Source organism: Alligator sinensis, unplaced genomic scaffold (assembly GCF_000455745.1).
Source record: "Alligator sinensis unplaced genomic scaffold, ASM45574v1 scaffold637_1, whole genome shotgun sequence".
NCBI lineage: Eukaryota > Metazoa > Chordata > Crocodylia > Alligatoridae > Alligator > Alligator sinensis.
The window spans coordinates 1,332,279-1,355,518 of NW_005842368.1; the positions used below are offsets into that span (position 1 = coordinate 1,332,279).

General features: G+C 44.8%; 1 protein-coding gene across 2 annotated transcripts in view; it reads right to left on the reverse strand.

Annotated features, from left to right (window-relative positions):
• The window catches only part of INTS9 (integrator complex subunit 9), an 86,088-nt gene that overhangs the window by 24,535 nt on the left and 38,313 nt on the right, over positions 1–23,240 (reverse strand). For both annotated transcript variants that reach the window (XM_006029261.1, XM_025210726.1), the window contains exons 9-11: positions 19,376–19,487; positions 12,796–12,976; positions 9,782–9,842 (exon numbers count right to left, since the gene is read on the reverse strand). In XM_006029261.1, the coding sequence (XP_006029323.1) occupies positions 9,782–9,842; positions 12,796–12,976; positions 19,376–19,487 (354 nt within the window). The remainder of the gene's footprint in view (positions 1–9,781; positions 9,843–12,795; positions 12,977–19,375; positions 19,488–23,240) is intronic.

Below are 23,240 nucleotides of genomic sequence, written 5' to 3' on the forward strand. Positions count from 1 at the left end.
TTCCTTTTTAGACACACAACTATCTAGTGACATCTGCTGCCAAGTGTAGCAATACTGCTCAGGACTGTAGGGTTTTGCAATGGAGGCTTCAGTAACAGGCTGCCAAAAATATCTGTGCTAGTCTATGGAAACCCTGCCCAGTCCCGCTTGTTTGCAGATGGCAGCGCACGCACCGACTAACACACTACGCTTCACAGCCTGAGACCTCCCCTCTCGATATTGTTCCCTGTTGTTACATGTGATAAGTACCTCCCGATGCCATCCCTCGTCTTTCCAGAGCCTCATGTATTAGCTGCCCTTTGCTGTGTTATGCAAAGCTTATTAAAGAAGGAATGAGAAAGCTGGTGCTTTCGAACCAGTGTTAACTGGGCATGTGGGATCTGAGCAAGTTTTAAAGCTTCTTAGCACCACGACACAAGGACAGCGGCTGATTGTTGATCAAGTTCAGCGGCAATAAACCCTGTGATTTGTCAGGCTAAATCTCTAGATGTCACCAGTCAATGAAATGCGTTGGCGCTGGCAAAGGCAATGTACAAACATGCCTGCGATTCCAGCTTTTATTCACTGAAATGATAGCAGTCTGGCTGTGCTCTGTGCAAACACCCATTTTCTTCTCTTCCCCTTCTCCTCCCCCTTGCTCTTTCAGCTTCCTCAAAGAGGGTTTTCTTGCATGATTTTGTTCTCCATTTGTTTTGCCTACACATCCAGTTCAAACCCGCACTGCCGCGTGGGAATGGAGAGCTGGCAAAGCTGGACCGACACCAGCGCCTTTTGGGGTGACGGAGACTGAATGCAGACACAGCCCGTCAGATTTGCCACTGGGGTCCTCGGCACATATAGAAATGATCGCACCGTAGAGAGAAAGGACCTGCAGATTTCTCCGTTCCCTTGCAGTATGATAGGCTGAAGCACCCTCCCCCCTCCGACTTGCCTGCCATATCAAATTCCAGTTCAGTTTCCAGAAGGGGAATTTAAATATACATCCAATAACTGCTGTGGCAGTTAATATGCACTCAGTCTTGCAAACACTCCTATAATTAAGGCTGGTAAAGATTTCTGATTAAAGCATCTGGAGTGCAATTTTTAGACTCTAAACATTACTCCAGTAGTAAGAGCTACCTCCTGCACAACAGCTTCGCAGGCAATGGGCAAAACAAGTTTTAGCCCATAAATTACTGAAATCGGGAAGAACCAGAAGGGAAGCACTCCCGGCAGCTCTGGAGCTCTCTGAGACTTATCAAAAACCTAAACCTGAGGTTGCAAAACCTGTTTCTATAGGGCCAGCTGTGGGATTTATGCTGCAAAAGCCAAATTGGATTTGTGATGGGCCAGGACAGGGCTTTGTTAGTCTCCAGGAACCAACTATAATGACTGACATTTTGGTGCCGGGCAATTTTGGAACATGGTTTTTCCCCCCTGGAAACCCTAACGCAATCTACCCATGCATCAATTCACCATCTCCTACTCCAATACATATACACGTACAGCACGCAAACTTTTGCAAAGAAGGGAGGCGATTGCGTTAAGCGAAGGAGATGATCAAAAACCGAGATATATTCTATTTCATGGCAGCCTCATAAAATCCTACTTTTTTTTAATTTTAAAGATAGACACAAGACCTTTGACACCAACAGTACCCCATCCCCTAGTGCCAGGTTGGACCATCAGGTCACTGTGGGCTTAACCTCCCTCCCAGCCTCCCCTTCCCTCTTCACTACAATATAACGTGTTGTTTCTTTCCTGGCAATCTCAACCAAACACTGACACAAAGCCTCCCTCCCCAATTAGGGAGTTTGATGACAGCACGGCATGACATGACCCACCTGAAAGGGCACAGAAACAAGTTTAGACACCTTCTACTGCCACTTCTGAAACACCTGGTAATTTGATAATCTCAAGGATAAAATTCAATAAACTCCCCCCTTCCCTCAAGAGTTGGATCTACGAAATGGGCTCAACTAGAACTGTCTCACCTGGTTATTGCGAGATTGAGTTTGTGACGATTATCTGTACAGATCTTTGGGATCTGAAGAGGAAAGGGGCTAGACACGCACATTAGAGAGTGTTGCAGATAAATAAGATTATTGAACCATGGTCTGTGCCAATTTAGGGTCAGAAGTATTTCCAAAGTCAGGTCAGGAAGCTTTAGTTTCTGGAAGCAGGAAGCATTTGAGACGTCTTTCTATAGAAAGATTCTTTAATCGATTGAAAAAACTTGAGAGAGACCCAAGACGGTAAAGCACGCTGAACGTCAATGGTGGAGAGCTGTGTTTTTTTAAAATCCCAAGTGGCTAAGTTTCCCTCTAAAGCAGGAGGTGTGATTTACAGGGTCAGTAACTGCTGCTATAAAGTGGATAAATCTATGTAGCCTTTGTGTACTCTTTGTTCAGCACAGCCAAGACGTATTGCTATTTATACTGTGTGCATCCGTAGCCAAAAATTCTAGATAGCAGCGTCTCTCCTATCGATGGAAATGCATACATCACTTTGCTTCCCTCGCTCCCTGCACAGGCCACCAGCAACAAAAGTCCTTTTGCTGTAGAAGAGAATACTTTGTCACTTAACTCCTGCTATTTATTGCTTTGAGTATGGCATGTGGGAGATGGTATATGAAGGAAAGAAACAAAAATCAAGAAGAAAAATGCTCGGGTTTCCGACCATGAAATCAACATTACTCACGCTTCTGCTATTTTCAATCAGAAAAACCAGATATTTCCTGGCTATTTCTTCTGGGTGCCGCCAACTGCCTCTTTAAGCTGGGGAGATAATTCCAACATTCTTCCTTTCTCCAACAAAATCACCCTGTAAATACTAATGGATTTCAAGTGACTGTGTTCAGGGACATGGGGAAAGGGTTTTTGGACAAGCCTTGGAGACGGAGTCTGCTACGGGGAGAGAGAGCAGTAGGGCGCGAGGTACGGACGTTTCTCAGTCCCACTTTGGCAGTGCTTCAATCAGTCATCTACAAGGACCACATTTTATGGTTCAGTCTTGCGGGCAGTCTATCCTCAGCTTCTTTGTTGAGACACTGGCAACAAAGGCTGTGAATAGACAGTAATTTGTGGCGGTTGCAAGTGCTGCTCCATGCTCTGGCTACCTCGGGGAGCACAGCTGCTTCTTCCCAGAGACCAGGCTCTGACACCTTGATGCCTCCCCCACAGGCAGGAGGGCATTCATTGCTGCTGCTCCCCACAGCACCGATTAATGCCCCCCACTCTCCGTCCCTCCCCTCTTGGGTGGGACATATGGACAGCGGGGTATGGCTGGAAGCTGGTAGACCGAGAAACCCCATGCAGCACTATGATGCACTATGCACATTATGTGGCGCTACAAAACATAGCCTCGCAGAGAAGATCATATTTCATCCGTGAACATTTCTGCAGCACTTCCTCCATGTCCACAGTGCGACAAGGGGTGTGCACATCTGTCCCTGCCTTTTGCAGCCTGACAAAGACACTTGTAGCGCTACAAATGTAAAGTCTGTCCACAGCCAAAGATTTAAGGACAACCAGCTGCTACTGCTTCCTCAGATTTGGGCAGAGAAACTCATTTCAGTAAGATAAGAAAGTAGCCACCTTTGCATAGGGACTGGCATAATTTAAAACAGGGATGCCCAGCATCCAGCCTGTGGGCTGGATCCTGCTCATGGAGCTGGGTCACCTGGCCTATAGACTTCTGCCCTGGCTCTGGCTGCAGTGCCGGGGCTCCTACCTGCAGCCTGTGGGCACCTGAAAAGCACAGAAAGTGGCCCTCTAAGCCACTTGAGTTTGACATCCCTGATTGAGAAGATGTGGGAGATGAAGTCCCATTCACTTTCAGCTCCGAAGTTAGGAACCGTAATCCAAGTCATTTCATAAAAAAAATAAAAAAATGCGAGTAATAATGGTATTCTGGGGAGATCGATTCCACTTCTCTTTATTAGACTTCTAAATCTGCAAAAAGTTTGTTAAATCTTAGGGATTACAGAAAAGCAGGGCTGGAAGGGACCTCACAAGGTCATCTAGTTCAGCCTTCTGCTCAAGGCAGGATCATTCCTGACTTAACCACCCCATGCAACCATCCTCCTAACCTCCTCTTAACAACTTGCAAGGATGGAGAGGCCACAACTTCTCTAGGTAGGCTGCTCCAGTGCTTGTCCACCCTTAGTGAGAAAGTTCCTTCCAATCTCCAACTTCAAATTTCCTGTGCTGTAGTTTGAGGCCACTGCTCCTCATCTTGGCCCCTACGGCCACAGACAAAAACCCATCTACTTCCTCTCTATAATTGCCTTTCTGGTATTTGAAGACTCTTATCAAATCAGTCCCTTCATAGCATCTGCAGCAGTAAGCTGTTGCTTATGAAAGCTTAGGCATCTCTGATTTAGTTAGTCTATAAGGTACAAATCACCCTTGCCTTCAAACCCCACAAATCTTGTTTCTAACGGGATAGAAACTTCTAGTGTTGATTCACTTCAAGTTCTTCGTCCTTCTAGTCATGAAAATTACTGACTTGGGAAACGTAAACTGGGACCGCTGCAGAAGTATAGGACCAAACTGGCCCGATATGGGTTAGCTACTCTTTTTTACTGTTCTCCCATCATAGCAAATGCTCTCACTCATCTCTTTTTTCTGAGAAGCTACTATCAGTGCTTTCACTGCAGTCCTACTGGCAGCTGTTATTTCCTTGCAGCTGAGACATGTAGTTCTTACTCTTATCCAAGCAATCGGCTACTGCTCCAAGTGAAAGATTACAGCAGAGATTTCTAAAGCTCTTGAAGGCCTCTGGACACCCCCCCGCCCAATATTTCATTTTAATAGGAACTGGTGTCCAAATTTCTCTGTGCAGCTCTGAAAAAAAAAATCACCTATGTTTCTTGCCTGCAGCACTGGAAAAGTAGGATTCTCTATACAATTGGGTTGGTTGTATAAGCACAACCTCATTATAGTGAACCTCTGTGGGGCTGGGAGAAAACTTCATTAAAAAAAGGGTGTTTGCTGTAACAGGGTTTGTCAATTTGTCGCACTGTAATAATGAAAAAAAAGAAGGTTCCTGCAGTTGCGACTGCTAAAAGCAGAGGTTTGTTATAAGCACAGTTCATTATAATGTGGCAGTGCTGTATTAGAAAAGAAATCACCTCTAAGAAAAACTAATTTCACGCATAGATAAAATGGGAGGAGAGATGATAAATTTCTGAGAACAGAGAAAGGGGACAACGAGGAGGGAGCAGAAGGAATTTGGGTGCTCTGATGTCTGTTGCTGGTTATACCGTCTCAAAGGATTCATTACAAATAGAAGAATTTGGGGGCTGGAGAGAATTCCCGATAAACAGACTGAAAAGACTGGAGTAGCTTAGTCTACAGAGGAGGAGGAAACAAGGGACTGGGTAGAGGTAAAAACATAGCAGGAGAGAAGACAAGCCAAGAACTCCTACCTCTCATCTCATAACAGTGGTAATGGGATGAAATGCAAAGGCTACAGATCTGAAACCAATGCAAGGAAGGAAATAGCTCTTACACTTAGCCAAAGCCATCAATGGCCCAACAATCCTGAGGGGCATCTGACAACATACAGGATCGCCACTCCTGAATCATCCCTGCCAGCGCTCATCCAGCCTCTTCTTGAAAGCTTCCCAGGAAGGAGATGCTACCACAAGCCCGGACATGTTAAGGTAATGAGGACACCCAGTCCTTTTAATTCTCCTCTTTAGGTGGATGAGAACAGCTTGTTCTCTGCATATGGCCCTTCTCCTATGCATAATGCCGGGTACGTGGAGGGGCTCAACTAATGGTATCTGAGCAATGACTTCCTCTGACCTGCCCAACATGGAAGCAAGCAGCTGAGGTCTTCTTCCCTCATCAGCTCATCTCCATGAACACGTTACAACAACTTAAAGAGTTCTCCTGAGCCCCGTGGCCCATCAGGCCGATGTGGTTGAGGCATACCAGTTTCTGTGGCCAGTGGCAAACAATGGAGCAATATAGCTGATGTCACATCTGGTCACCTATAACCATCTACCCTTTCACAGCTGGCCTGATGGGGGACAGGAGAAAGGGCAGCTTGCAGTACTGCAGTGCAGGTGCAGCTCATACAAGAAAAGAGGCCCTATGGCCAGTTTAGATTGCTCCAGGCCTCCTCCCTGCTTTAGCTACAAGCAAAAGGGGCTTAGCCTGACAGCTGCTGGGATCACCCATTTGACTGACACTTTTAATGGCACAGCTATTTGCAGTACAGACCTGGCCCTCGCCTCCAGGTCTTAATTCCCTTCGGGTAGAATGGGAATTAAAGCACTTCCCCTATCTTGCATGGATGCTACAAAGACACATATCTTGCAGACTGTGCTGGGAAGGGGGGCAGAACAGTTCCCTAGAGGCAGACGTACATACACGTACAGTCAAATGGAAGAAATTCCCCCCCACCCCGTTTACACTTTTCAGTCTCACTTCTATGCTTCCTAAAGGGAAAACACAGGAACAGCGTGCTCTCTGCATGCCCGGCCCCGACACGGCCCAGTAACACTAAACCAATTCCAGCTGTGGGACTGTGACAAAGGCTGAGCTGCAGCCTAAGGAAAGTGTGAATCACGCTTGCAGGGTGGCAACAAGAAACAGAAAGCCTAGTGGTGAGCACTGCCACCGCGACGTGGACCATTCAGTGCTTTGGGGGTGGTAGGTTTTATTGGTATTTTTCCCTAATCTCCATCTGATTTGTGCTCTCCTGAAGCGCGCCTCACTTGTGATTTACGACTATACCAGAAGCTTTACCTGGAACAAACAGGATCATTATTCATTTGCCTGTTATTTTTATTACGGGCCAAGTTTTCAAAAGAGTGTTAGCAAGTGCTGGAGCTGCCAGTACTGCTCCGAAGCCTATATCTGCAAAGTGGTTGTTAAGTGGCAGGAATCAGCAAGGAGGACACCCACTGGGTCATCGCTGGGGGAGGAGGGGGAATTGAAGGGGGAAGTGCAGGACACCATTCTTTGTCCCCAGTGCTTACACAAGAGTTGCAAACAGAAACACTGATTTGTGCTAGAGGACTCCTCCATAGAATCCATGGTAGTTAATACACTTTTTGGCCTCTGTAAAATCTCTCTTACCTGCTTCAACCAACTTTTCTACATTTCATTTATCATAAGGAGTTCGAACCAAGGTCCGATGTTATGAATCTTTCCAAGACATCAGGACTCAAGAGTGGTATTCCTCAGGGACACATCCTTTTCACTCCCTTAGCCATACAATGCTCAAACAAGTTACCGCGGGATTGTACGAACTGGCACCATAAGAGTTACAGGCTGCTGTGTTAACATGACAGTTTGGAGTCGGTTATAGTAATTCCTGGAAGAGACAGGCTGCTTTAGCTGTAACATAGCCTCAACACTGTCCCCAGGGTGATTTATTGCTTCCTTTGTGAAGGGAGAAAGGAGAATTATTATATGTTCAAAACTAGTATAACTGACACAGTTTAAGCTGCAGGCACATAATTCTCAGGTCAGCTCTTCAGCTCGTGTAGCTTCTAAAATATCCTAGACCAGAAGGAGCTTTCTTGCTGAGGACAGATTAATCTGTCAGCCCAATATTCAAAATATCTCAACTGTAGCTCCCGATTCTCAGAAACCAAAGTCATTAACTTGATCTACACATGCAACAGCTAAAAATGTTCTTAGAGGCAGTGAAACAATTCAGAGGGATCCGGTTATGAAAAGAGCATTGGAGAATTAAAAGACATCCTTGCAATCAGAGGATACTGTTATCACAGTACAAACACACAGGCCCATCCTGCTAGACTGCTTAATTAAGCCACTCTTTGATAGCTGCATGCTTTTTTTCTGAAGGTCTTCACTTTGACCCAGTGATTTCGTGTGTGTGCTGGAATGGGAGTTGGGAAGCCTTAAAGCTTTTGGGAGGACGTAGAATAGCAGGGGGCAGAAAAACAGAAGGCACTTCAGCTAGAAACTAGGGGCCAACAAGCCTACAGCGAAGAACAGAGATTCAGGATAAATTAAGAAGCAGTGCTAGCTGCATGGCTAGAGCATCTTGCTCTTGGAGATTAGGCTTTGCAACTTGATTTCCCTGGGTAAATTTTTAAGCACAACGCGTGGATGCTGGCCATGCAAGCTCCATTATCCCTGATGCCAGACCGTTCTCAATTCACTACACTCCCTGTCTAAAACATATTCCAGCACCTAGAAAGAGCAAAGATTAGAAGCTAGACCCTAATCCTATCGTCTTCAGTGGTAGCTGGGAATTGGAAGCACAAGAGAGGTGATATACACAGCAGGCAGGTTACACTGCCAAACAGCACCAACTAAATCTCTGCTCAAAGCTCCTCATAACTGCAGACAGCGACAGAGGGGCTGGATGAAGCCTTCATTTGTATGATGGCACCTCTGCATATGCATTTATTATGTTAAGGTTGGGTATTTGACTGGATCAAACACTGTAAAAAAAATTTGCCAATAGTTCTAAATAATAAACAGAAAAAGGACAAATTTTCCATTAAGAAATGTGTCAAAAACAATTTTAAAAAAATCACACTTTTGTCATGAAAACTACAGCAAAATGTAGCTTTTTTTTTTTTTTTTTTTTTTTTTTAAATAAAATCATGTTGACTGGTCAAAAAAAATATTCAGTCAATTGACCACTCAACTGACAATATTGGACCAGTCAATTGACCAGCTTGCCAACCCTAGCTTATATACATTTTTGCCCGCTACAGATGTTGACAATGCTAATGAATCTCACAAGCTGATCTGTAGTGTCTGTATGTGCAAAACGCTCATTTTCCGACAGAAGCTGGACTGAAACCCTGTGAAAACAGCCAAATTCTTCATGTGTTGGCACCTCTTTTACCTCTCATCTACTACAAGGGGAGATAGATTGAACTCCACTGGAATAAAAAGGAGTTGGCATGTGAAAAAAACTCTCACTGAAGGTAGAAACTGGGCCATATTTGAGAGGCAAGGGTTTTTGTGGGTGTTAGTCTTTGATTGGACCAACTGCATGGTTGGCATGGACTTAACATGCTTTTGAATGCAGTGCATTCTTCTTAAGATCATTCGAAAGCTTGTTTAAGTCTATGCCAACCATGCAACTGGTTCAATAAAAGATATTGCACACCACCATCCTTGCATATTTTTTGGACCATCACAGATATAACATCACTCCAGCCCTGCCGCATCATATTTTATTTAACATCTGGCTTGTTAGGAAGTCCTCCTGAGATGCACACATCGTTTCTGCAGGAATCCCAAATGGGGCAGCAGTCTTATTCCTACGTGCTTCAAGTATACACCATCTCAGGACATTCCATTTATAGGAGCAGACGATAACACTCAGTCTTCGCAACTTGGACTCCTTAAATATTAACCTTGTGTTTCCAGGTGTGTCATCCCATGATTCTTAGGGGCTGGACGGCTTGGGAGCCCGTTTCAGCAGGGAAGGTGGGATCTGGGGCATAAACCTGACTCCAATTGCTAGGTTTTCACTTTACACACTTGGAAATCAGCAGCGTGGACAAAAAGCATGCTGGCAGGCATGGATTGATAAAAGCAAAGAAATGTATGTGCTTGTGCCAGACACCTTCCCACGAAGGCAGAAATAAAATGGCGAGTGGATATTAAGCAGTAATGTGAAAGAAAATATTGCAGCAAGCACTGGGTTAATGGCACATTCTAATTTCTTCCTCTCCCCAAACTATTTTTTATGACTAAAGCCAAGAAGCAGCTGACTTGCGTGATCGATTGCAAGAGACTGTTTCGCAGACTCATAAGAATTAGTCACAGAGACAGAAGGGTAGGTTGCTTACCTCGGCATGGGGAAAGGGGGGCTCTGGGAGATAGACTTTCGTCTGCTTATTATGACACAGCCTATAAAAGGGAAGAAAACAAGCAGGGTTAGAGTCTGCAGAACATGCTGAAGTGTCTGCTGCCATCTACCGATGAGACTTTCCGATATGGCCTTTTCATTTTCACAGCCTGGCAGAGAACCTCTCTCACTTTTTACTGTTGTTTCCAAATTAAACAATTAAAGAGCTCACACCCATAGGGTGTTACAACCAATTCCTGCAAGGCCACTTTAAAGAAGGTGCAAGGCAGTGCAGGGCTAGAAATGCTTTATGAAAACACACGCACGTGCACTTCATACACAATGGGACCTTCTCTACCTTAGGAACTCAATACATTTTAATTTACTGCTCTGCAAACTCAGTAAGCCTCGCGAAAACCCGTTCATCTCCTCACCCGTCTCATCCTTTCATTCATTCAAGTTTGGTTCACTGGAACATATTTTATTCTCTGGGGTGTCAGGTTAGCAAAGTTGCAGGGGTTTAGGTTGCCTGATGAAGGGTTTTTGAACCCGAAAGCTTGCTTAATAACTATTCTCCAACCATTTGGGTTGGTCTAATAAAAGATATCAAATTCACCCAAGGAACCTTGTCTGCCAGGTTAGCAAAGTGCCTTTCTTACCTCTCTACCACACTCATTTATCAGCTGTTCACTTCATAATGCAGATATTGAAAGCTAGTGACTGACTTCAGTGGGAATACTGGATTCACTTTAACATGGAAAGGGGGAGCAGGTCCCTGATTTCTAGGTAACGGAACAACTGTCTGTTGTAAAGTTAATTGGGTGACTTTTGCTAAAAAAAAATTCTGCAATTCTGATGCATCCTTAACTTTATTATTTTGACTCAGTCTTGTTTTATAGGTTGAGGTCAAGTTTCTACCCTACCAAAAACAGGAAGCTTCATCCAGCTGATTGATGATAGGATCATGAGCCAGGAGTTCCTCAGTTCTCATCCCAGTTATAGGTCTAAGTCCCTCTGCAGTTTTACAGAAGTCACAACCTCTGCCTCAGTTTCCATGCAAGTAAAAACAGTTACTCACAGGAGTGTCCAAGGATCAGCTAATGTCCATACTGACTTTGGAAGATAAGACAGTGCATACATAGGATTAAAGTAAGATCTACAATATCCATTAACTGTCTGAGTTCTGCAAGGTGGATGGGACTGACAAAATAACAGTTCACTTGCATGCTGTACTGTGTTGCCATTTCACTGTACTAGCATGTATGTGTGTGTGCATAAGCACACACAATTTTACATCACCTCTTAGCCCCTAAGATCCTAAAACTCACACGCATCCAGAAATCACTTCATCCATTATTGAAATGCAATCGCCTCTCAAACAATACAGCAGCAGTTTACCAGTGCAAAACAGTGCCAGCCAAACATGAGTTTTAATAGCTACACTGACACTGGCCAGGGCAAAAAGGCTAGATACCATAAGACTTGCTGAAAGTATCGTGGGATCTCTCTCCACCAGATCCTAAGCTTCATCTTATCCATATCCCTCCTGATGAACTCTATTATAATCCCAGTATCCCATTAAGCCTTATTTTTCTGCATAGCAGATTGGGAGCTCTCCATGAAGGGATTAGTTTATTTTTGTTTTTACAACCTCAAGTATCTTGCTAGGCTTAATGACTACATAATGATCACGGGTGGGCTGGGATCTTTCCCTCACAATTGTACCGAGCAGTAGGGTGGCTAATGAAAGGAGTCTAAAGGGCAAGCGCACACTGCTGTTCCCAAGACCAACCAACAATGCAATGCAGATCCTCCAAAGCAGTACAGATCCTCCAAAGCTACCACCAACGATGCAATATAGATCCTCACCTATATTGGCTGGGGAAACTTGGGCAGGAGGAGGATGGCACACAGAACAGAAGCAGGTCTTTTTGGAAAATCTCTGATTTTCCCTCCAGTCCCCAACCCATGTTTATGCATAGCTCACTCTAACACTCTTTGACTATTTTATTTAAATCGTCTTTGTTTTACTGAGACTTTGGAAACTTGATTGCACCAGCTTTTCTATGGCCCTGGAAGACTTCAATGAGATTTATGTCCTTGTGAAAGTTATAATTTTTGGAAGGGAGGATTTTTGTTTTTATCTCTTTCCTTGACCAGTTTGGAATGTCATTAACCACCACCCTGTTTTCTCTGGACTGTATTTTATTTCCTGACAAAGAGGCTTTTGTTTTTACAATTTATCTAAGAAACTTAATAAAAAAAATATCTGTTACAGCACAGCTGCGCCCAATACATTTGGTTACATCAAACACTGCTACTAACAAACACGCTCAAGCTAAAAACTAGAATATATGCCATTTGGGTTATTTATCTCAAGAACTTCTTGTACGTGACATTTCCTGCCAGGCCTTTTGCTCTGTTTAACCTGATCTCTCTGCTGGTTTGGCTGGATGTGTTAATTGCTTCCCTTGGTTTGCTGACCCTGTGAGTTGTAAGGTCTGCAAAGATTAATGTTGTGTTTATTCCAGAACAAGACTGGGCTGTCTACTTTAGCTCCTGCCGAAATGGCCAAGGCTGGCAACACCTGGCCCTTCGTTTTATGTCTCACTTGAATTAGAAAAGTAACAAACCTAGGTGGCTCACGTCGTTAGACTGATGTCTGCTCCTGGAGGCACTGAATGAGACTAACAGAGCAGCAAGGAAGATGCATCTGAAAGTCACTCTCAGCATGGTGCTTCACTTACTCACCAAAGCTGATGCCAGAGAGTGGTGAACGCATCTACCTGTTTGTAAACAGATTTGACACGCGTTCCAAGGGAAACGATGCCTTTCTAATTCTAGAAGACCTAGACGCACATATTCCCATGAATCACAAGACGTGCTCCCAACTCCTTACCTCGCAGGCGGAGAACATTTCAAGTCAAGGGAATCGCAGCGATCAGCACTTGCTCTGTACATGTTTACTACAATCTGTATGGTTGAACCCAGGCTACGCAGTAAAATAAAACCTACCACTCAGCAAAGATCTGGGAGAACTCCAGGGAGCTGTTGGCAACAGGCGAGATGAAGTAAAAGGGGACATTGGAGAGTCCCGCAGAATCGATATACTGGTACAGGCACTCCAGCAGGTCGTATATCACTCCTGAGGGATAGCAGGGCACCAACACGTTCCCTCCACTGCGCACGGTCATTGCTTGAGAGAGAAAGAGAAAGAAAAAAAATAAGTTAGCAGCTTTTACTTTCCATCCCTAAATACCCCACAGGGTCTGATACCTGGTGCGCAGGATGAGACATAACAGTGTAGGCGTGGGTCTGTATAAATGAGACAGACTTCTCTAACCCCTTAAGATTTTGCAGCCATAAGTGGAATTAAAGGCTAGGCCCTTCTCCTCCAGAAGCACAGGCCTCTGCGCTTTGAGCAACTAAAACTTCATGAGCCACGGGGCTGATGCACGCTTGAGTCCAGGAGAGGGCACTGCTGCTTTGAGGAGAAATATTGAGTGTGAAAACAGGACAGTACATTCCTCATATACTGCAAATAATCTGATATTTCTATTAGTGTCCACACAGAGTGGGCAGGACATCTGTTCCTGGGTCTCGGCTGAGTTCGCCATGCACAGTAAACTGTTTTGTACTGAACTGCGCTGCTTCAGATAAATGGCGGAGGATTTTAAACCTGGGGCTACTAAATCCAGTTGTTTTAAACCTGACAGCTCCCAAAGGCACACAGATTTTTTTTCTCGAGCTGTTAATATGACCGAGTCCCAGCCGTGCACGCAAAACAAAACAGTTGCTACCATCTGTGAGCTGTACAAATTGTGGGTAGGGAGAAAAAAAATAAAAGGTGAAAATAAAAATAGTTTCTCTCTACAATAGAAACAGATCCAAAATAGGACACTATACGCAAGCACAACATCGACATTTCATTCCTTTGGCTGCATGAAACTACAGAACCGCTGTGGCACCTTGTAACAAGAGAAAAATGCATCGTCGGTCTCAGTGAAGAACTGCTGCCTTGCTACGATTTCTGTGGTCGTGGGATAAGAAAACCCATCTAGTGATGTTAATTGCACTGCAGCATTTGTTACATTATGCATTAAGCCATTACACAAAAACCAGTGAAAGAGCCTGAAAATGTGTATATTAAATCTTGCCGCAATTACTTCCTTGACTTGAATTTGTTGACAAGCTCAGATGGAGAAGGATCTGGCACACTGGGATCCCTCTGCCTTATCTGAACAGACAGGGAAGGATTATAGGGTCAGATGTTGAGCTTAAAAGAGGGATATACACATCTAGCAGGAATTTTTAAAAGCTCTTCAGTATTTAAACCCCAATGGGAGTTAGCATCTACTTCACACTGTTCTCTACAGCAGATGGTGGGTCAGACAGACCTTTTCGGTATGCATCAGAGTTGTATTGCACAGTATTAAAGGAAGCAAAGAGGTCTGAGTCACTGGTCCTTCCACAGTCACCTGAAAAACGTATCATAAAAGCAAAGCATTCAAGGGGAAAAAAAACTAACACTTGGCACTTCCAGAGCATCATTCCCCCAGGCCTTCAAAGTACTTCATAACCTACAAGTTTCACATCACCCCTGTCCTGTGGGTACAGGCAGAATTTCCCCATCTGTAAAATGGGCATAAATGGAGGCATAGGGAGCTTAAGGTCTACATTTTCAAAGACAACTGTGGGGAGGGGCAGGATTTAAAATGAAATCCTATCTTTGGCTTTGAAAAGTTTCATAATAAGGAACTGTGGAATCACAGCCAACAGCAGCTCCCAGACCTTCTTTAGACCTGTCTGTCAGTGGTGATGAACATGTCTCCCGTCCTCCCAGATTTACACACAGCCTCTAACTTGATGGAGGCTTCCTCATCTTGGGGAAAAAAAAAAGGTTAAAATCAGGTAGAGGGTTTGGCAGAAGTATTTTAATGGTTTTGAAAAAGGAAAAAGCATAATGGCTCCAAGTTTACAGGTGGTGGCAAGAATGTCTTCTAGTTATAACATCTGCCGAGGGCCGCTCTGCCCTCATTTTCTATCTTCGTACAGTGACGGCACGTTTTAAATGGTCTTTCCTTTTACTGCAGTTCACAGGGATGTCCTCATCTTATTCCCAGCGCAGTCCAGGTTTATATCAAGAAAACCTCTCTCTGCTACACTGTACCTGACTGATTGAGGTGATGCACTTAGTATTGCAATGAATTAAGAATAATCTCCCAATGCAGTACAGCAGGCCCAGCTGGCTGCCTCACTTGGCTTTGCATACAACGTTTAAGATCTTTATTGATGACGTTTCTCCCCATCTTGCTTAATTTTGTTCAGTTGCCTTCTCTGCTTATTACCTTCATAAAACAAAAAGGGTTTATTGCCAAGTGAAAACCTAGTGACTGCGTGCTTGACAAAAACTGGGCCAATGCATTTCTTTTTAATGAACGGTAGGCACTACTGTTTCCCCATTCAATTTTCTTATTTCCTGACTAAAGGCATAGAGTTGTTCTGTCAAAGAAGGCTGCGAAGAATTTGTTCAGGAATAAGACAGGAAGGGTAAAACAAGGATGCAGATGAGAGAAACTTTGAAGCTGTGTATGTGAGACTAAGAGAACAATGACTGCAATCAGTTGCCAAAGTCCACCGGCATGGCTCCCCCGGCATGCCTCCACTCATGCTGGACTGGTTTCTCCTGACCAAGGCTAAGCCTGACATCAAAGGCGGTGACTGGAGAAGCATACCAGTGTATCAGTGAGCAAGCTGACAGGCTGGGAGGACTCAGACCGAGAGAATGTGCTGCAAGCACTGCAGGCTGTTTCTTCCAGATCAGATGCGAGGAGCAAGTCCAACCTGCCTAACCTATGGCTAGAAGGAAGGGAATATGCTTGGAGGACTTTGTTATGTCTTGGTCCCGTGTGCTTTGTGCCTCTGGGTGAAAGAATGAGATGAAACTTTGACATGAAGAAGTTGCTTCCCAATTGCTTCAATCAGTTGCTGTCATAGATACCTGAAAGAAAATGCTGGGAAGATTCAAGCCCAGCTATAATTGCCGCTGCCTGCACCCAGGATGAAGTGTGGAATTCCACCCCCAAGTGGTAAAGGCCCAAGATTTGATCCCTGATGGGGTCTCCTTGCTTGACAGAACAAGGAGCAAAGGGCTCAAGTTGCAGCAAGGGAAGCTGAGGTTGGATATTAGGAAATTCTCTCGCGAGGAGGGTGGTGAAGCACTGAACCAGGCTCCCCAGAGAGGTGGTGGAGTCTCCATCCTTGGAGGTTTTGAAGATCTGGGTAGACAAAGCCTTGACTGGGATGACGTAGTTGGGGCTGGTCCTGCTTTGAGTAGGGGGCTGGACTAGATGTAACCTCCTGAGGTCCCTTCAACCCTCATTTTCTATGATTCCTCTGGAAGGCACTGTAAAGGGACAGCACTGTGGTGCCAGCTCAGTATGCAGGACAACATGCATAAGCATCGTTGGTTCTTTCTATCCAGATACAAGTTAAACGAGGGTTACTTGTCTGAGCAGTGCCTGGCACAAGTGTGTCCTAGTCCTTGGTGATGGGGTGCTAAGTGACACCTCCAGCTGCTCTAATTCAGGGGGTTTCTTAATTACTTGAAAAGCTTTGACAGGCTTTTTGTTCTCCATATGTATAATAGTCCCAATTCTGCTTCCAGATGCACAAATGTCATGTGGAGGACATACATGTCTGAAAGCAAATTTTGTAGCCAATGTCCTTTTTTGATTGATAGATGCACTCTCCACACAAATTTAATGTCATTTTATAATCCCAGCATTTCAAATTTAGTCTCCTTCAGTAACTCCATAACAAGTTGGGTTCAATTTTCAGCTCAAAATGAGATACTTGCAATTCTAACAGCTGCTAGTGCAAGGTCAAGCCAGCAGTTGAAAGGCAAACTCTGCTCATTTCTGCTTTGTACAAATACCCGTACCAAAAAATATCACAAACCAGCCCTACAGATAGGGAACCTGGCAAATTTGCTGATGATGCCCGAGGCATTGCAAAAATACAACTGGCTTTCTCAAACTGCAGTGTATGGGTGCTGCAGTGCTGAGCATGGAAAAAAAGGGGTTTGTCAGTAAAACTAATAGGACTTGGAAGACACGACAGAGGAAGTTTTTGGAACAGCACGCGTGGGGTAGAAATCAAGCATGTGACTCAACAGGGATAGGAGTTAGATGTCTCAGTCCCTCTAAGCTGCGTAGAAAATGAAGCTCAGGGTGAAACTTAGTTATATCTGAGCTCAACTACACTTGGTCAAGGGTGATACAGATTTTATTCAACTCGCACTGTCAACTATAAAGCCTTGAACTATTATATTTTGATCTATTTCTGCAGCCTCAGAAGATCTATGAAATGAAATCTTTATAAAAAGATCTCATGGCCTGCTGTTTTTGGAGTCTTTCTACCAGCTGAAAACCAGACCTGCTGTTACTCTTTCTGGAGTTTGACTGAGTATGATGGGATTTCACATCATTGAGGTGTTCTGAAAAACATTTAGAGAGACAGCTTTCATTCCCCACATTTCCTCATACGTTATACTAAATTCAGTTCAATCCCAGATGTCTGCCTGACAATTCAGTGCAAACAGCTTCCTTCTCAGGTTTCCTTTAATTTTAATCAGGTTCAAGCATGAAGCTTACTCAAAGACCTTTCTCGGTACCACTCTAAATAGTTCAGGACATGCTCTTAAACCAGAGCAAACTCTTGTGCAGACACACGCATGTATGTTCCAGGCATGTCATGTTTTGCATTCCTGGCTTTTCAATATATAATTTTATTTTTTTTTTTTTAAACACTCTGCGTGTCCTTTGAGCACAAAAATTAGTTTGGATAACAATGGTGTCACATGCATGTACCTTCCCTCTCCGTCATGGCCCATAAGACATTGGAAATGTAGAGTACTTGACATTTATGCAGCATGTGCACACATCACCTATCAAATGCTAAACATATCCAATTCATAAGTGTTAATGCTAGAGCAGACTGTGATGATACTTTGACCTTGTGTATAACTCAGGCCATGGAATTTCCCCCCAGGAAGCCCATCATCAAGACCGGTGACTTGCAGCTGACTTGCAGCACATCTTAAAGAAAAATCCACTCATGATTTAAAGCAGGGGTTCCCAACTGCAGTGCAGTGCCAGGTCGTGAAGGGTTGGCTGCCAGTCCACAGGAGGGCTGGCTGCCAGGCCAAAAGTGACCGTGGACTGGCAAACCACAGCCTGGAAGTGACTGGCATGCTGCAGGCAGGTAGCCAACCCTTTTTTATACTGAGTTTAAACAAGGGTTGGTTACCTGCCTGCAGTATGCCGGTCACTGCTCGTCTGTGGCTTGCTAGTCCATGGTTTGCCAGTCCGCAGCATCAAAAGGTTGGGAACCCCTGACTTAAAGGCTTTGAGTGATGGGCAGTCTACCACATTCCTTGATCAAGAATCTTCCCTGCACTAGATTTACATCCCCCCTCCATCGGGATCGCATTCTCTCAATCTTGCACAAATTCAGGCACAAACTGTTGCTTTAAAAAGCAATCTACTGCCTTCTTTTTTGGTGAGAGAATGGCAAAATGAAGGATTATGAGCCCATGTTCCTGGGCTCTGTTCCTAGCTCCATCACAGGCGTTTTTTGCAACCTTGAGCAAGCCAACCAGTGTGCCTCAAGTCTCTTCAGTCATAAAATGGAGAGAAAGATACTTGCATACTTCACTGCGATGATGGAAAGGCATACTTCACAAAAGGTTTTCCAATGTTTTGAGATCCCACCAAAACAAAGCCAACTATTTTGCTAGAATCCCTCTGTCTCCTTCTAAAAATAGGGAGCTTAAAAGAAAGGGAAGATTGTTTGATAGCAGGATGGATAATAAGCAATAAACTATCCATGAAGGGACAGCTGGGTGACAGAAGAGCAAGAGCAGGGAGGAATTGGTTTGGGGGTGGAAGGAAGACAGGGGAGAGAGCGCTAGATGTCATGTTTGAAACAGGCTGGGAAATGCTGCAATTCACACTCAGATATAACAGCTTTGCAATTATCAGCTTTTCCAGCTGTGGAAGCTTCTGATTAGGTTTTATATTTCTGCAGTCTATAAATACATGTAGATATCTAGATATGTAAAAAAGATTGTACTGTTTGCTTTTGACATATTTAAAAATCAGGTGTAAGAAAGGAAGCAGATGTGCTTGTTTTCAAAACTGAAAGTCATAAAAAACAGTGCGTGAAGGTTTTACGCTAGCTGAGATTCAGGAAGGAAAAAAAGTAATATTTCAGTGGGGTTACATTCAAAACCAAGGCAACACCTAGTCTGTTGGCAGCTAAGCTACACACTTAGAAACCAAGAGCAGCAGATGATTAAATCTCATTATACCTGTTCCATTGCAAAACATTTTTAGGTACAACTAGGGCCTCTCAAAGCACTTACTGTATTAATGACATCAGGAGCTCATCGTAAAATCTAAACAGCTAGTTTTATGCCAGGAGATAGAGTCAGGCAACTTATTCAGTTCCAGGAATCTCAGAATTACTTCCCACTCGAAGCAATGAATAAGATGATAAAATAAGTAATGTGCTTCTTACAGCAAAGACCTACCCAAGTTGTTGCAGAACTCCCCTACCATGCCGTCGGGGTTAGCCGTGGGAATTTGGGTAAGGCCGGTCAGAATGAGGACATCGCTGTTTTTCAGAGAAGCCTGGTCCATGGGCTGAAAGAGATCATTCATTGCAAAGTAAATTTAGTAATGTTAAGAGTGGCAGCACAGGTTCTCGTTCAAGAGGAGGACCGGCAATACAGAACCTAGACACAATGCTGCCGAGGGAAGGATGATGGAACATTTTACATTTCTGAGCACCCCGTCCTTCGTGGTAATGCAGTTCAAGATAGTCAGAAGCATAAAGCACTGCTAACTTATACCTCCCAATAGCTGCAAGTTCTTGACCTATAACTGGATCCCTTAGATCAGGGGTTGGCAACCCTTGGCACAGGTGTCAGTGTGGCACATGAAGGTATTTTGCTTGGTGTGCGCGCCTTAGGGTGGATGGCGGGTGAGGGGCCGGGGCTGCACTGCCACAACAAGGATCAAGCCCTTTGTGGTTCCCTTGCTGTTAGCTTGGAGGCACGTGTGCACCTGCTGCCAGCAACAAGCTGGGCTGGGACTCTGCAGATCCTGGTGCAGCTGTTTACAGCCTCCCAGCTGCCTTACACAAGCAGCCCTGGACACATAGTGGGCAGCAGGGGCCTTCTCAAAGCCCGGGCGGGCTGGGGCAGGCAGCAGGGAAACTGCAAGCAGTTGCACCAGGGTCTTTAGAGCCTCGGCCTGGTTTGTTGCTAGCGGCAGGTGCATGCGCACCTGGGGTGGATAGTGGGGGAGCCACAATGGGCCCAATCCTTGTTGTAGCAGCACATCCCTGGCCCCCCTTTCCCACTATCTGCCCCAAGGTGTGTGTGCACCTGCTGTTGGCATCAAGCTGGGCCGTGGCAGCTGGCCTGGACTCCGGGCAGGCCCCTGCCGCCTGCCACGGAGCCCAGGCTGCTTGCAGCAGGTGGCGGGGAGGCTGCAAGCAGCTGCACTGGGGCCTGCAGAGCCCTGGCTCGGCTCGCTGCCGGCAGCAGGTGCATGCATGTCTCTGGGCAGATGGTGGGGAAGAGACCAGGGCTGTAATGCCACAACAAGGACCAGGCCCCTCAGGGTTCCCCTGCCTTCCTTCCCTGGCACACCAACATCGTCCAAGTAGAGGTTACGGGTGTTTTTGGCACTCTGCCCAAAAACATTGCTAATCCCTGCCTTAGGGAGAGGTATCCCCCAGAGACTACTCATCCTCTAGCCGTAGGACTTAAGAGCATGTCTGAAACATTACAGACTAGACCTTGCTGAAGACTGTGTGCACAGGAGGCATTTAACACTTCAGCGTTACAGACTGTGCTAGCCCCACATTAGTTTGAGTGCAACTCAAGGTGCAGCTCTGATCTACAAAGCCTGATGGCTTAGGGTCCTGGCATCTCAGATTCCCCTAGCCACCTCTCTCTGCTTTCTAGCGAAAGCAGGTGCAGTCATCTGGGACCTTGAGCTCTGGATTTTTGTGTGCTGAAGATGTGGAGTCAGGGCAGGGGCAGCAAAACATCTCCAAATACAATATCAGCTTCTGCTTCACTGAGAAAAAGCCAGAACTTGGTGACTCTGAGACAAGCCAGGAAGGGTTATTTATTGATAGAAACCTTATTGTGGCATTTTGATTTTTTTTAAAAACTATTTTAAAGTTGGTTAATTCATTAATAACCAACTATTTTAATTACATTTATATTATATAATTATAAAACTATTTTAAAGTTGCTTAATTCATCTGGAAAAAAAAAAAAATCGGTACGAGCCGAGAAACCCAAGTGAACTGATACAGACATAGCATCATGTCTGCGATACTACAGGCAGTGAATGAAGGGAGTAACATATACAGCACAGATCCTTTCAGTGCTGAACCTTCTTCCAAGATGTGATCAAAATAGCGTAAGAGAATCTCCCTCAATAATTAATATTTTGCTGAAGCTTGTGCTTGAGGCCACCAGATTAAAATGCAAGTTCTCAAAATAAGCGAGGTCTTCCAAATGGTGTGGCGTTCTGATCCCCTGTGCCTGTACCATATATTACATTACTGGCTTACCACCCCAGGTACAAATTACTCTGGACTAGACAGACAGGACATTCAGATGTCAGGTCCTATTGGCTGCAGTTGTCTGTGACATCTAGTATATATAACATTCCTGTTACGTCTCATTCCTAGCAGACAGGGGTTTAGCTCAATCCATTTGTTGGCAGACTTGGCAGAGAAGCTGACAACTAATGGGCCATTGAAATGAATGGAAATTTCATCCTGTAGAGAGTCCCTCTAGTAAGTTTTGAGGCACTTTGGCAAGGCAGCATAATGGAAAGCTTGTATTGCTATGGTCTGTGCTGTGCACAGAGGACGCCAGTCACTAGGGCTGAAGATGGAACACCCTAGCAGCATTAATTAAAGCAGAAAGGAAATAAATGACCTCTCCTGCACCCCATTCAAGATACGTGAAAGTTTGGAGATAATATTTATGAGGGTGCTAGTCCAGGATACATGGATCCCCAATACCCAAAACTCAATACAACCCAAACTGCTACGGCAAACTTTATCCAGAGCAAAAGCCACTGCCTCCCCAAGGCCTGGGCAACTGAACTGCATGGCATGGTTGGGCTGGGGTTCCGAAATCTCTCGGTTCTGGGCTCTGCTACGGGCCGCAATGCAGCCCTGGCAGTTATGGTCTTCAAGCCTCTGGGCTAGGAACGTGTACAACACAAACAGGGGCCAAGGATTCTCCAGTGTAGATCTACGGCACGTCCCTTGGCCTCTCAGTGATCAAAGATTTCTGTGTGAAGCAGATGCACGGACCACTATGAGGACCCACAGGGTCTTCAGCATGGCTCCCTTGCTCTCAGCTACCCAGGGCAGCATATGCAAAGGTGCAAAGGACCTTGTAGTGCCCTGAAACCCACCAGTGAATTTTATCCCTCGACTCTAAAGGGAGCTGCCATGCATGCAGGACCAAACCCGTCGCGGAGGATCTATAGCAGCCTTTGAATTTGCACAGTGCGCCTGTGGAAATGAAATGCCAATACTGCAATAAAAATAATATCGAGTCTGTCTGTGATAATGTACAGAATGATTAGGCCATATTACATACACATAATTTCAACTCCTATTGCACTGTGAAGGCTTGCATTGATTTTCTGGGGTTAATGCAAAGAAGATGTCTTAAAAGGCTTTTAGTGACACTTCTGAACCCAAGCTGTCACCTCAAATTCGCAGCTTCAGTGCCTATTGGCAATTGCACGTGATTCTGGTATTGATAGGCAACAAGACAACATTTCATTGGAACACTTTGTCAAAACATAGAAGCAAAGAGCAAAATTTGTAGCGTCAGGTGCACATCTCAAATAACCACTTGTAAAGCCTTCAGCTGTACCCCACAGTTGTGAATGACATCTGTCTGAATACCCGGGCTTGTATGTCCCCTCAAGGTGCTTTGAGTACCTCAAATGAGGCCTCCTATTTTCTACAAAGAGGACCACAGTCTCTATCCGTGTATCCACATGAGGGTGAATACTTTGCAGTTCTTTAGGAACTAAGGATGCTGGATAGGCCTGGGCAAATTAAACCTCACAACCCAATTTAAACCTACGAAGCCAAGCCATGAGTTGGCCAAGATCTCTGGCTGACTGATCCGTATTTGACTAACTCTGGACCTACCGTGGAAATTCCCTAAGACCAGCAGAGTGCTACCGTTTTGTCAGCATTCAAAATAATCAAGAAAGATAAACCTGAGTAACTATAGGCTGGTTAACCGGGTAACTTTCTCAAGCGAAATAACTGAAGAAACGAATACAGGATTCTACTGAAACGAATTAAAAGACAGGAAGATAACGAATGCCATTCAG